This window comes from Formica exsecta, unplaced genomic scaffold (assembly GCF_003651465.1).
Source record: "Formica exsecta isolate Colony F162 unplaced genomic scaffold, ASM365146v1 scaffold639, whole genome shotgun sequence".
Taxonomy (NCBI): domain Eukaryota; kingdom Metazoa; phylum Arthropoda; class Insecta; order Hymenoptera; family Formicidae; genus Formica; species Formica exsecta.
The window spans coordinates 72,111-85,708 of NW_021853401.1; the positions used below are offsets into that span (position 1 = coordinate 72,111).

General features: G+C 38.1%; 1 protein-coding gene and 1 long non-coding RNA gene across 2 annotated transcripts; one reads left to right on the forward strand and one right to left on the reverse strand.

Moving 5' to 3' along the window:
* The first annotated feature begins 6,192 nt into the window (after positions 1–6,192).
* Positions 6,193–6,681, forward strand: LOC115242813. Its single transcript, XR_003885109.1, has 3 exons — positions 6,193–6,262; positions 6,332–6,379; positions 6,467–6,681. It is a non-coding gene; the product is annotated as an uncharacterized LOC115242813 (long non-coding RNA).
* Positions 6,682–11,975: 5,294 nt separating this feature from the next.
* Positions 11,976–12,518, reverse strand: LOC115242811 (the record flags this gene model as incomplete). Its single annotated transcript, XM_029819352.1, has 3 exons — positions 11,976–12,143; positions 12,221–12,374; positions 12,448–12,518. Coding segments are annotated over 3 exons (393 nt in total), but the record flags the coding sequence as incomplete, so codon positions are not given.
* Between the last annotated feature and the right edge of the window lie 1,080 nt (positions 12,519–13,598).

The window sequence follows — 13,598 nt, forward strand, 5'->3', positions numbered from 1 at the left end:
CGGACCCCCTTCCCCCTCTCCGCGGACCCCTCGCCTACCGGTTAGGACGCGGTTCCCCCTCTCCCCTCTCTGCGGACCCCTCGCCTACCGGTTTCGCCGCGGTCCCCCCGCGTGACGTCATATCCCCCACGCCGGTTTCCCCTCGCCCCTCACCACCCCTCAGAGGACCATGGCTTAGAACCGGCCTAGATACACTACTTCCATCACTTCTCGACAACTACCTAGGATGTGAAGGGTGATAGGATTTGAGGTCCTTTATGTGCGTTTTACCCACGATATTTCCTTCTAAATTCGCGGGCTCGTACACCACATTCGATAATATCTTATTAATCCGAAAGGGACCGTGAAATTTCGGTGCCAACTTAGCCGCAATATTATGTGCCGCAGATGACAGCACATGTTGCCGTTTCAGCACTAGGTCTCCAACATTAAATACAATATCGCGACGTCTTAAATTATAATAAGTGGACTGCTTCTGATAGGCCCGCTCGAGATTTTCCTTCACGTAATCGTGCAAAGATTGAATTTTCCGTATTCTCTTGGACCATTCCGCTGGATCGCGTTGTCCGACCTCATCGACGTTCGCGCATCGCTCGCGTATCGAGTTTATCGGCGTTGGCTTCCGTCCGAAATTTAAAAAAGACGGTGACGTGCCGATCGATGAATGGTAAGCGGTGTTATACGCGAAGCGAAATTTCGCAAATGCTCATCCCATTCCCTGTGATCTCTCTCTAAAAAGGCAACTATTATGGTCTTTAAAACTCGATTGACGCGCTCTACCGGATTAGCCTGCGGATGGTATGGCGGAATCGTCGTGTGGGTTATCCCGTGTTCTTCCGAGAACGCTCGCAACGTCTGATTTGCGAATTCAGTGCCGTTATCCGTCAGCAAAAATTTTGGCGTATCCCAACGCGAGATGACTTCTCTCAAAGCCTCACAAATTTTCTTGTCGTTAGCGGCCCTTAACGCAAAACATTCCATCCACTTTGTGAATAGATCTTGCACTACTAAAACATACGCAAAACCAGCCTTGCTTTTCGGAAACGGACCCATTATGTCGGCAGCCACCATGGTCCATGGGCCTTCCACGACGCGGTGACCCATGAGACCCGCCGGGTTGGCTTGCTCGACCTTGGTACGCTGACAAACGTCGCACTGCCTAACGTACTTCGCGGTGGGAGCGGTGCACTTGGACAGAGTACGATTGGACACGGTGCAAATGGACACGTTACAAATGGACACGAGATTTTGCACACGGTTCAATTGGACACAGTGCATTTGGACACAGTAATTTTGGATGCAGTAGCTTTTGGACACGTAAGAAAATACGCATCGTTTACTTGGACACCGCTCACTTGGACACTGTTCATTTGGACACCGTTCATGTGGACACAGAAAGACGCGCACCGTTCATTTGGACACCGTTCATTTGCCCACCGTTCGTTTGGACACCGTTCATTTGCCCACCGTAGTTGTAAAGCGGGGTACACCCTGCCTACCGGCGGAGTGGGTGCGGGAGGAGGGCCGAAGGCCCCCCTTGCACCCCCCGTGTGTGTGTGTGTGTATGTGTGTGCGACGGTGTGGACAAAGGTTCTAAAACTGCTACTGAAAAGGAAGCCAAGCCTTTTAAATGTCATTATTGCCACAAACGAGGACACAAAATTTCACAATGCTGGAAAAAGAAGAATGAAAGAGCAGCGTGTGCTGAAGACGCATTTTACGCCATCAATGAAGATACTGATTGCAAGCGTATGGTAAATGAAAAAAATGTCATAAATACTTTTAATGCAAAGTCAGAAGAAACGGATAAATGGTGTCTCGACAGCGGAGCCACGTCCCATATGTGCAAAGATCGCAAAAGGTTTGTCGATTTGCAAACAGTCATAAATCAAAAGGTAAAATTGGCAAATGACAAATTAACAGGAATAAAAGGAATCGGTACCGTTTATTTGTCGTTAGTAGAAGGGACACGAACCCATCGAATAAAATTGGAATATACACTTTACGTCCCTGAATTAAGCACAAACTTGTTTTCTGCGTCAAAAGCTACAACTAATGGGCGCAAAATTTTATTGACAGAAAATGCTGCTTTAATTTTAAATCAAAGAGGCAACAAAATATTAACAGCAAAGAAGAATAAAGGTCTCTATTTTCTAGAATCGACTTCAGACTTCGCCGGCAGTGCCAGTTCAAATGATGGACAAATGAAATTGTGGCACCAACGCTATGGTCACCTGAACATATTCGACTTAAAAAAATTATCGTCCGAAAAGTTAGTCCTCGGCACCCTCGAGTTTTCTCAATAGAATCTTCCTTGCAAAATTTGTGTGCAAAATAACCAAACTGCTAACCCGTTTCCAAAGGAATTAAACACTAAATGTCAAAGATTGTTGGAAATTGTCTCATCTGATGTCTGTGGCTCAATGAGAACAAAAAGTAAAGGTGGCGCTAGATATTTTGCCATATTTCATCGATCATAAATCCAGATGGACAGCAGTTTATTTTCTAAAGTCGAAGGACGAAGTCAAAGAAGCGTTATCGGGACCCCAAAAACAAGAGTGGAAAAAGGCTATGTTCGAAGAATACAAAGCCTTAGTACAACAATAACTTGGACACTCTGTAAACTTCCTAAAAACTCCAAAGCCATTAATTGCTGCTGGGTATTGAGGACTAAATATCGCCAAGATGGATCCATCGAACGAAGAAACGCCCGTTTAGTGGCCAAAGGCTGCGCTCAACGGCCAGGACTTGATTTCGTCGCCACATTTTCCCCGGTTGCAAGACTGAGCTCGTTGAGAATTTTAGTTGCTCTATCAGTAGAGTTGGACCTCACTTTATACCAATTAGATATAGAAATGGCGTACATTAATGGAGAGTTAGAAGAAAACGTGTATATGAAGCAACCCGAAGCCTTTGTAAAATCTGGCGAAGAAAATTTAGTTTGTCTGCTAAAAAAATCAATTTATGGATTAAAACAGTCCGGGCGACAGTGGCACAAGAAGTTAGATTCAAAACTTAAAAATCACGGAATGAATCCATTAAACAGTGACAAATGTTTTTATGTAAAAAGTCTAATCAAAACATTTTGTTTGTTTTAGTTTACGTAGATGACTTAGTGGTTGCTACAAACGATGTCAAACTTTACCATGAATTAATACGATGCTTAAATCGAGAATTTCAAACAAAGGAATTAGACTTATTACATTATTGTTTGGGCATCGAGTTCATTCAAAATCAATCCAATAAGTCAGTTTTTATAAAACAATAAAAGTATGCGAAGGATTTATTATTACGTTTTGGTATGTTAGAATCAAAACCCAAAGCAACTCCGTTAACCCCAAAACTTGATTTATCAAACAAGATAAGTATAACGGAGAACGTGGAGGTAAGTAAACATGAATATCAATCATTAATCGGAAGTCTAATGTATTTAGTAGTAGCGACGCGTCCAGACTTAGTTTACTCAGTAAGTTATTTGAGTCAATTCAATCAAAACCCCAAAAAACAACATTGGCTTGCTATGAAGCATGTACTTAGATATTTGAGAGGAACAACAAATCAAAGTTTACATTTTCAGAAAAGTAGGAAACCAATCTTAGGTTACGCAGATTCAGACTGGGCCTCAGATACAACTGATAGAAGATCTCAATCAGACTATTTCTTTGTGATGGCTAATACTGCAATAACTTGGGAGTCGAAAAAACAAAAAACGACTCTGTGCACTATCTAGCACAGAGGCAAAGTACATGTCCTTAACAGAAGCGACTAAAGAAGCTGTATATCTGCGTAGTATGATGCAAGAATTAGACATAGCTAGTTTAAAAGTGGATAAAATAACTATACATTGCGATAACCTGAGAGCCCAAGCGTTAGTGAAAAACCCCGTACATCATTCTCGTACAAAGCATATAGATCAAGAGACACGGTAGTGTCTCGCGCCAAGTCACGCGAAGCAAAGACCGCGCGTAGTAACAGCGAGGCACCCCGGGTATCTATACGCGAGTCGGATAGTTGAGAGTACCTTAGATTACCAGATCTGAATAACGGCTGAACCGATCGAATTCTTGATAAGCTTAATCGATAGCTTAGGTTCGATTTATATAGGGAAAGTATCTTTATTTTCGCTCTGCATGTTCTATAAAGAAAGATATTACGAAGCAAAGTCGAAATGTGGAAATTTTCATGTAAGAAACGTCACCATCATCATCATCATCATCGTCGTCGTCGTCGTCCCCTTTACCGTTATATATGTACCCAGCAAACACAGAATATAAATATTATATAACATGGAAATAACACGCAATATAACGGATGTTATATCGTAGTTATGTGTAGATGATATAATTTTCCTTCATATACGCAATATAACTGTGTTTTATAATTATTATATTATTCTGTTATGCACTAGTTATTACTTAGTAACATTAATGTAACATGAGTTGAGAGAACCTTAGATTACCAGATCTGAATAACGGCTGAACCGATCGAATTCTTGATAAGCTTAATCGATAGCTTGGGTTCGATTTATATAAGAAAAGTGTCTTTATTTTCGCTCTGCATGTTCTATAAAGAAAGATATTACGAAGCAAAGTCGAAATGTGGAAATTATCATGTAAGAAACGTCACCACCATCATCATCATCATCGTCGTCGTCGTCGTCCCCTTTACCGTTATATATGTACCCAGCAAACACAGAATATAAATATTATATAACATGGAAATAACACGCAATATAACGGATGTTATATCGTAGTTATGTGTAGATGATATAATTTTTCTTCATATACGCAATATAACTGTATTTTATAATTATTATATTATTCTGTTATGCACTAGTTATTACTTAGTAACATTAATGTAACATGATCATATGATGTAAATGTTATAGCAATATTACATAACTTATTATATACATTATATAATTGTTATAAAACTGTTATATTATACTGTTATTTGGCTCAGGTTAGTGATTGGAGGATGCTTTTAGATCCGCAGTAGATCTAGAAGAATATCCCAATGATAGTAAGCACCGTGAGCGCTCACTATATTCGTTTTCCGAACGCAATATTACGTCATGTATCTCATCAAGTATCATCGTGCTGCGCACATGTAATAACAAGGTAATCCTTATATATTAATCTTAATACATTCATTAATATAAACGCTGTATAAAATAATAAATTAATTAGCGCGCATTATTTTTCATTTATTTTTCATAATATTTTCCATGCATTTGTTGATTTCTTGTAAATTCAGTATCTCGAAAAGTAGTAAGGTTATGGTAACAGAATGCTAAACAAAATCATAAAAATATAATTAATCCTAAGGTATGTCATTTCATATGACATTCTGAGACGCATCATTTGAATTCTTTAATCGTTTTTAATAATCACCACGTTGATTTTTACTAAAATTATGTCTATTATGAATTTGGTTTGTTAAAAAAGGTTAGCTTCCATTACGTATCTTGTAGTTGCAAAATGTAGGGCTAATTATTATTTTATTGTTTCTCCATTAAGATTTTAATACAACTTTTATTAAAATTTATATATGTCCCACACACACAGCATGCATATTCTAAAGACATTCTAAAATATTTTAGTCGCAAAACATTGATATTTAAAATTTTGACTACATATATAGTAATAACTTCTGCATTTTTCTATCGGACATTGGATGTAAGTATAATATTTATAATCTTTGTGTTTGAAGCAATTTATTGCATTGATTATTTGCTCAATATAGTTTATAATTTTTGGGCTTATATGCGATGTTCCATTTTACAAGTTAGACTTAAATAACCTCGAAAGAATAAGTTTTATAAAAAAAAATAATTATTGAGTTATCGAAAAGGAACATCTAATGAAATATTTCATATTTTACATCAAGGAAACTCATATAACTAATTAAAACAATACAATAGTTTAAATATATATATATATTTCTAAAAATATATATATATATATATTCTTTCCGAGATTTGACTATTCGGCAGCCCGAATTTTTCATGTTTGACTGGTTATAACTCGATAACTGTCCATTATTGAGCTTTGTGCCCATTACATCTTTTGTTCAGTAGGTCATAAGCTACAACATATGTAAAAACCAATTGATTTGACCGGGACAGATTTTCCATATGATTAGTGCGGGGTTCTTTGTTATATATTTCTAATTTTTATAATTATATTTTTAGATAAAGAAAATTTGGTACCGGGACAAAGCCAGCAGCTGGAGTTGCCAAATGTACCGATTATAATAAAAGGTATGAAAATTTGATTTAATAACAATTAATTATATAATTATATAATACATTTTTTTAAATATATTTTAGAGTATAATCCACCAGCTCACTAGAGTTCACACGATACGAAAATGCAAGGTAAATAATTAGTTTACATTATTTATACTTAATATACAAGTAATATCATCATTATATTTGCTTGATATATTGTTCATTATGTTGCAGAGAGCATAAGTATATTATTACGGATGCAGGCGGCGTCAAACCTCAAATTGAAAGATTTAAAACAGCGTATAATCAACATAGAAGATTTGTTAAAACAGAGAACACCAACGGTTCCAGAAAGCGATAACTTAATCGCACACTTCTTGCCTCCTGATTCTGTGGAAATGATTAGAGAATTGGACTCGAAATTAAAATCATGTGATGAAGCTGTCACGCAATTTGTAAGTAAAGATAAATGTGTATATATATATATATATACACAATAAATTTTTCTTTTTTTATATTCTTTTAGTTACGCCATAGTTTGTTAAGACATTTTTATAATGCAAAATATGTTAGAATATTTTGTACGTATCAATGTAGTTTAACAACTGAGAAAAGTTTCTCTAAAGAACGTTTTTTGTTCAATGAAACTAGTATATGTTACATATAACGTGCATGTTATATTGCATGTTATATTTCGTTATATTTAGGCAATATGATAGTTATATAACAGTGTTTGCTGGGTATACAACACATGCATAGAATATAGTGGTATTATGCTACACGTATATATACACGTACACAACACACATGCAATAATGGCAATGTATTCTTGTACGGTTGGCGTCTTTGACGAAAGATTGCGCTAACGGCGCTTCGTGATGTTACTGCTTGCATCCATACTTGCTTTTGACAGGTATAGGTTAGTAAAATGCCGAGTGCAGTGTTCGTATTGTAAGAATATATTGTGTAGGAAGAGTAAGATAGATTAGAAACACCCGTTAAGTTGACTCGATGAATTCGAGAGGTATCGAGCGGCCGGGCGCGGCGAATGGGAGTGCGACACGGGGTGATTCGATACTTATCAAATCCCCGACGACACGTATAAATTTAGGAGAGAAGCGTGTGAGAAAGAGAAGCGTGTGAGAAAGAGAAACGTGTGAGAAAGAGAAGCAGGTGAGAGAAAGTATTAGAGTCAATTGTGAGGAGCAAGTCGTCGGTTATATTAAATTGAAGAAATAGATTCGTACGCTAAGCCAAGTCGGGCTTACGTAGAAAAGAGACTGGACGGTGGTCAAGTAGGACCCCTCCGGTGTATATTAGTTAATTTGCGGCGAGAGATCGAGGGACGAGCCATAAGAACGCGTGAACCGGGTAGCGCGATTGTGCTACGCCGGCGAGCCACGTGGCAGAAGGCTCGAGAAGAATTCTGCGCCATATTAAGTGAGGTAGAATCGGAGCACGGATTCTGTAAAGTACGGGAGCAATAAACTATATGTCTATATTTAAATGAGCATTTATTTACGAGACAGAAATCACCCTGCCTTTCTCGAGAAATCCTTACAGTTGTTAAAATCAGAAGCGGGATTCGACTTGTTAGCGAAGTTTATGTGCAATGCCGACTCGAGCCCAAGAAGCAGCTAAAGAAGCAGCTCGCTTTGAAGCGTTAAAAGAACGTTTGATGGGATTAACGGACGAGCAGATCCGGGAAGAAGCAGTTTCCCTTGAGCTAAACGCGGAGGGAACCAAAGACTTGTGGACCGTATCCTGGACCACTACGTCAGGAATACGAGCCTTCGAGATGTGGGGAAGCCGCAGCGGTCGGAAGACGGATCAAGGACGCCGCCCGTCCAGGTCGAAGCAACTTCAGGGTTCACACAAGCGGGAGCGCAGCCGGCCAGCGGGGACGTGATGCAGACGTTGCTATTGGGCTTCCAGCAGCAATGTAGGCGCAGAATAAGTTAATGGAGCAGCTAGCGACGTTGGTCGCAAGGTCGCAGGAGAGACGGCCCGTTACTCCGATCGAGGAGGAAGCACAAGGAGCGGCGTTCACGCGAGATAGATCGGGCACGCCTGGTTCCGCTAACAGCCGACTAAACGGAGGTAATATAGTAAAAATAATATCTCCTCAAATACCTATATTTGAAGGCTCCGAAAGAGACAACGTGCGGAAATGGCTCGAGCGAGTAGAGTACGTCGGAGGCCTGTACGAGATAAGCGAGAATGTCCTGCTGTTAGCGGCTACCGGTCGTCTCGCGGGGAATGCCATGGATTGGTACAACCGCCAATCAACCGCAACGATTTCCTCATGGGCCGAGGTTAAAAGAGGACTACAGGAATATTTCGAACGGAAGGTCTCGTTTACGCTGGCGATGGCAAAAATTAGTGAGCGAGTGTGGCAGCACTCAAGAGAAAAGTTCATCAATTATGTGAACGATAAATTAAATCTTATGCAATTCCTAGATCTGTCGGAGAAGGATCAAATCGATCTGATAGCGGCAGGTATCAGGCTGCCGATGATCCAGGTTGCCGCCATGGATGCAGTGATGCCAGTTTTGAGACGCTGCTACAGCCACAGCGTGTGGAGGGGATAACTCACACAAGCGTGAACCGTGTACGTATAATGCGCAGAACGCTCTGCGGTAGACGATATGCGGATAAAAACAGTTAAAGATAACTATCAAGTCCGGGTCAATATAAAAGATGACTCAGTTTACGCGTACGCGCCTCGACGAATGTCTTACAACGAAAAATTAAAATTAAGAGAAATTACCGATGATTTGTTGGAGAGAAGAATAATTGTTCAAAGTAGTTCTCCTTATTGTGCGAAAATCGTACCGGTAACGAAAAAAAATGGAAAAACACGTATGTGTGTGGATCTTCGTCCTCTAAATCAGAGAATTCATAAACAGAAGTTTCCAGCTCCGATCATAGAAGACCAAATAAATAGCTTACAAGGGAAACAGGTATTTACGGTTCTCGATTTGAAGGACGGATTCCATCAGATTGATGTACACCCGGACGATACAAAATATTTTTCGTTTGCGACGCCAGATGGGCAATTTGAATATGTAAAATTACCGTTTGGATACGCGAACGCCCCGGCGGAATTCCAGAGAAGAATTTTGCAGGTTTTTCAGCCACTAATTCGCGAGGGAAAAATACTCAGATATATGGACCATTTTGGGCCGTTGGAAACTTCGCCAGAAGGTTATAAATGTATATTAGTAATAATCGACGCGTTCACGAAGTACGTCTGGTTAATGCCTACGAAAACAACAAACACGAGAAAGGTGGAAAAGAATCTCTCATTTTTATTTAATATTTTTGGTGTGCCGCAACGAGTGGTTAGTGATAGAGGCACTTGCTTCACGTCGCAAGACTTTGAAAAGTTCGTGGCAAAGTGTAAAATGAAACATGTAAAAGTAGCGGTCGCTTCGCCGTGGGCGAACGGACAAGTCGAAAGGGTAAACCGTTTCATAAAAAGTACCCTTGCGAAAACTACCGACGATCCGATAGATTGGAAAGCGAATTTAAATGACGTTCAATATGTACTAAACACACACAACAAAGCGATCAATACAACACCGAGTAATCTGTTATTAGGCTATAACCAGCGAAACCATAAAGATAAGGATTTATGCGAATTTATAGATAGGTTAACTAGAATAAAGACTGAGATATTAGAAAGGCGAGCAGCGATGCGTGATAGTGCGCAAATAGCAAATAAAACAATGCAGGAATACAATAAAACGTATTACGATAGGAAACATAAGAAACCGTCAATGTATAAAGAGGGAGATTTAGTAATGATAAGGAGTTTAACGGTTAAGCCGGGAATGAATTAGAAGTTGCTTCCCAAATACAAAGGGCCATACGTAATAAAGGCAGTACTCAAAAAGAACCGATACGTAGTCGCGGACAAAGAAGGGTATAATCGCACGCAAAAATCGTACAACGCGATACTTTCCTGTGATAAACTAAAACCGTGGATACGGGTGGGAAGTAACTCTGATTCAACCGAAACCGAAACCGAAATCGAAACCGAAACCGAAACCGAAATATAAGTAGAAAATAAGAGCGAAGGCTGTGGAAAAGACTGAAACATTATAACTGTACTTGTATATACCAAAGTCTATCGTAAGAGTTAATTAATTATAAGAATAGTAAACGTGCAATAGGGTGATAGGAAAAAACGATATTGTAAATTGTAAGACAGCGTTCGAGGTCGAACGACATGTCAGGCTGGCCGAACTGTAAAAATATATCGTGTAGGAAGAGTAAGATAGATTAGATACACCCGTTAAGTTGACTCGATGAATTCGAGAGGTATCGAGCGGCCGGGCGCGGCGAATGGAAGCGCGACACGGGATGATTCGATACTTATCGAATCCCCGACGACACGTATAAATTTAGGAGAGAAGCGTGTGAGAAAGAGAAGCGTGTGAGAAAGAGAAACGTGTGAGAAAGAGAAGCAGGTGAGAGAAAGTATTAGAGTCAATTGTGAGGAGCAAGTCGTCGGTTATATTAAATTGAAGAAATAGATTCGTACGCTAAGCCAAGTCGGGCTTACGTAGGAAAGAGGCTGGACGGTGGTCAAGTAGGACCCCTCCGGTGTATATTAGTTAATTTGCGGCGAGAGATCGAGGGACGAGCCATAAGAACGCGTGAACCGGGTAGCGCGATTGTGCTACGCCGGCGAGCCACGTGGCAGAAGGCTCGAGAAGAATTCTGCGCCATATTAAGTGAGGTAGAATCGGAGCACGGACTCTGTAAAATACGGGAGCAATAAACTATATGTCTATATATATTTAAATATAAAAGACAGCATTTATTTACGAGACAAAAATCACCCTGCCTTTCTCGAGAAAACCTTACAGTATGCTTTCATTTATAAAAAAGTGAAGATGCAAAATTTTTTGTAATACTTGTGGATACCCTGCCGAAAATGGTCGATTAAAACCAATTAAAACATAATCCGTTTTAATCGGTTTTAATTGGTTCAATCCGCGCCCTGATTAAAAAGTAATCGATTTTAATTCCGACAGAACTATAATCGGTTTTAATATCGCTTTCGCGGATTATTTCCAATCTAAAATCATTACATTCTAATCCATATTGTTGTCAATCCAAATAAACACGAATAATCAAATGGATATTGTGGCTGCCGCAGGTCACATTAAGCACAATCCGCGATACAATAGTACGACCCGCAACTTGGCGGCCCACGCGCTCACGCGTCCGCGCGTAGTTCCGAGCTTTACTTTTTTATAAATGAAAGAGTGCTACGCTATATAATGTTGCACTCTGGATAATTTAACGTCAAATACCTGTCAAAAACCAGTATGCATAACTGCGAACAGTAATATAGGCATACGCACACAAGAATCTAGTATATTTGAATGCATTTGTTAAAGGAGTGTCATCATATAGTTATTCGTCATGCATCATATGACTACAGATAAGTATAAATAACATTGGTGAAATGCAGTCTGTGTAAAGTTAATGCATGTCTTATGAATAATTTATAAATATACATTTATTTTTCAGTGGAAGTAGAAGAATTTTTTAAGTTGTTGATAAGATTTTGACAAAGCCTGTGGCATCATGTTTATTGCAAATCAACATATTATAGTTAATTCTTATTTCGATGCGAATATAAATAATCGTAATATAAATATACATAATATAAATATTATATATAATACAATATTAATATTAGATATATGCTGAAAAATAAAGAGATCGTATCATAAATTGAAATAATAAAGCGGATATTGTATAACGGTCGTTGATTTTCTTCGCGACCCCACCAGGTGAATGACAGCGTTACTGAGTCCTTTAATCCTTCTTTCACGCACAGATTTACTGCTTCCTTTAAATTGAATCCGCCGATGTATTTGAAATAATCCACCTAGGCAAAGTATTGAAAAATAATGTTAATGCATATTTCATATAGACGACAGAAAGTTTTTATATTTGTTTACTTACAACTTCACGATAATCATTATCATTGATAGTCTCAAAAGCATCCATCTCGGCCACGGATAATATGGGCAAACAGGCTGGCTTACGCGGTACGCGATTGCGGTCATTGTTGCTTTGCACACATCTCAGGAGGTTGTGCAGCAAACCATTCATTCTTCTATAAATAAAATATAATAAAAGCATCTATATTACAGAAATCATGTGTTAATCGATACATTTGATTTACTTACTTGAGCTCGGCATCAATGCTGCTCAATTTTTCCTGCGTTACCCAGACAACATTATGTCGTCTTAAAAACGTCTTAAAGACGTCTTAAAATTACTAAGACGTCTTACGAAATCTCCAGAAAAACGTCTTTTAGATGTCTTTAAAACGTCTTATGCGTCGCTTGCTTTTTTTGTTGTACGTTCTGTAAAATAAGTATATTATTAAGAGAAATATTAACTTATACTAAAGAAATGAATAATACAAAAATATAAATTACTATTGTCGTTAGAATCGTCCAACTCGTCATAAAAATAGGTCTTTTTATTATTCTTTTTTGCAGGTTTTCTGCTGGTTGGGTAAGCCTTTTCAGCTGCCCTTCTTCCGAGGAGGAGATATAAATAGCCTCTTTTTCTATCTTTCGAGCTATTTCATACGTTTCTATGGAAAATAATAAATTATATTTTATAACATTAAGGGAAATGTTTAAGACTATTTATTTTGTAATATAATTAATTGTTTATAATTACTATATGGTCCCATGATGCGTCGGTAAGTGCGTATAATCCAGTTATTTTTTGGCGGAATATTTTTTATTATTGCTTTTGTCACATTTATTTTTTTTGGAGGCCATAAAAATGTTTTATTTTCCAGATTTGTCCACAATTGTGGTACTGTCGAGCACCAATCGTTATAAAATATAATGTAATACATGACCTAAAAAAATATTTTTGTGAAAATAATAATTATATTTAAAGTGTTTTTCATTAAATTTGATTTTATTAAATATTTAATCTTTATACTCAAGTCTTACAATTATATATGCAAAAGAGGCATTAACTGCTCTGATTTTTACATAATAATTTTTATCTTTAAAAAAATATCCTTTTTTTTGTAGGATGCGGTATTCATTACAGAATTCTAATAGTAAATTGCTTGCATCTATAGGTTTTTTATAACCGTGATAGGCACCGATCAAAAAAGGTTCTGTTATGAATTCTATATTATAGATTTGGCCAAGTATATGCCATAATTGACTCTGTGAACTTTTAGAAAGAGGATATGTAATTGTATAGCCATTGTAAAAAACTTCTAAGCCTTTATTGTCTATTTCTCTTGCAGATATTTCTCTTCCAGATCTAATGTTTTACTATTTGTTATATATATTTTCATATT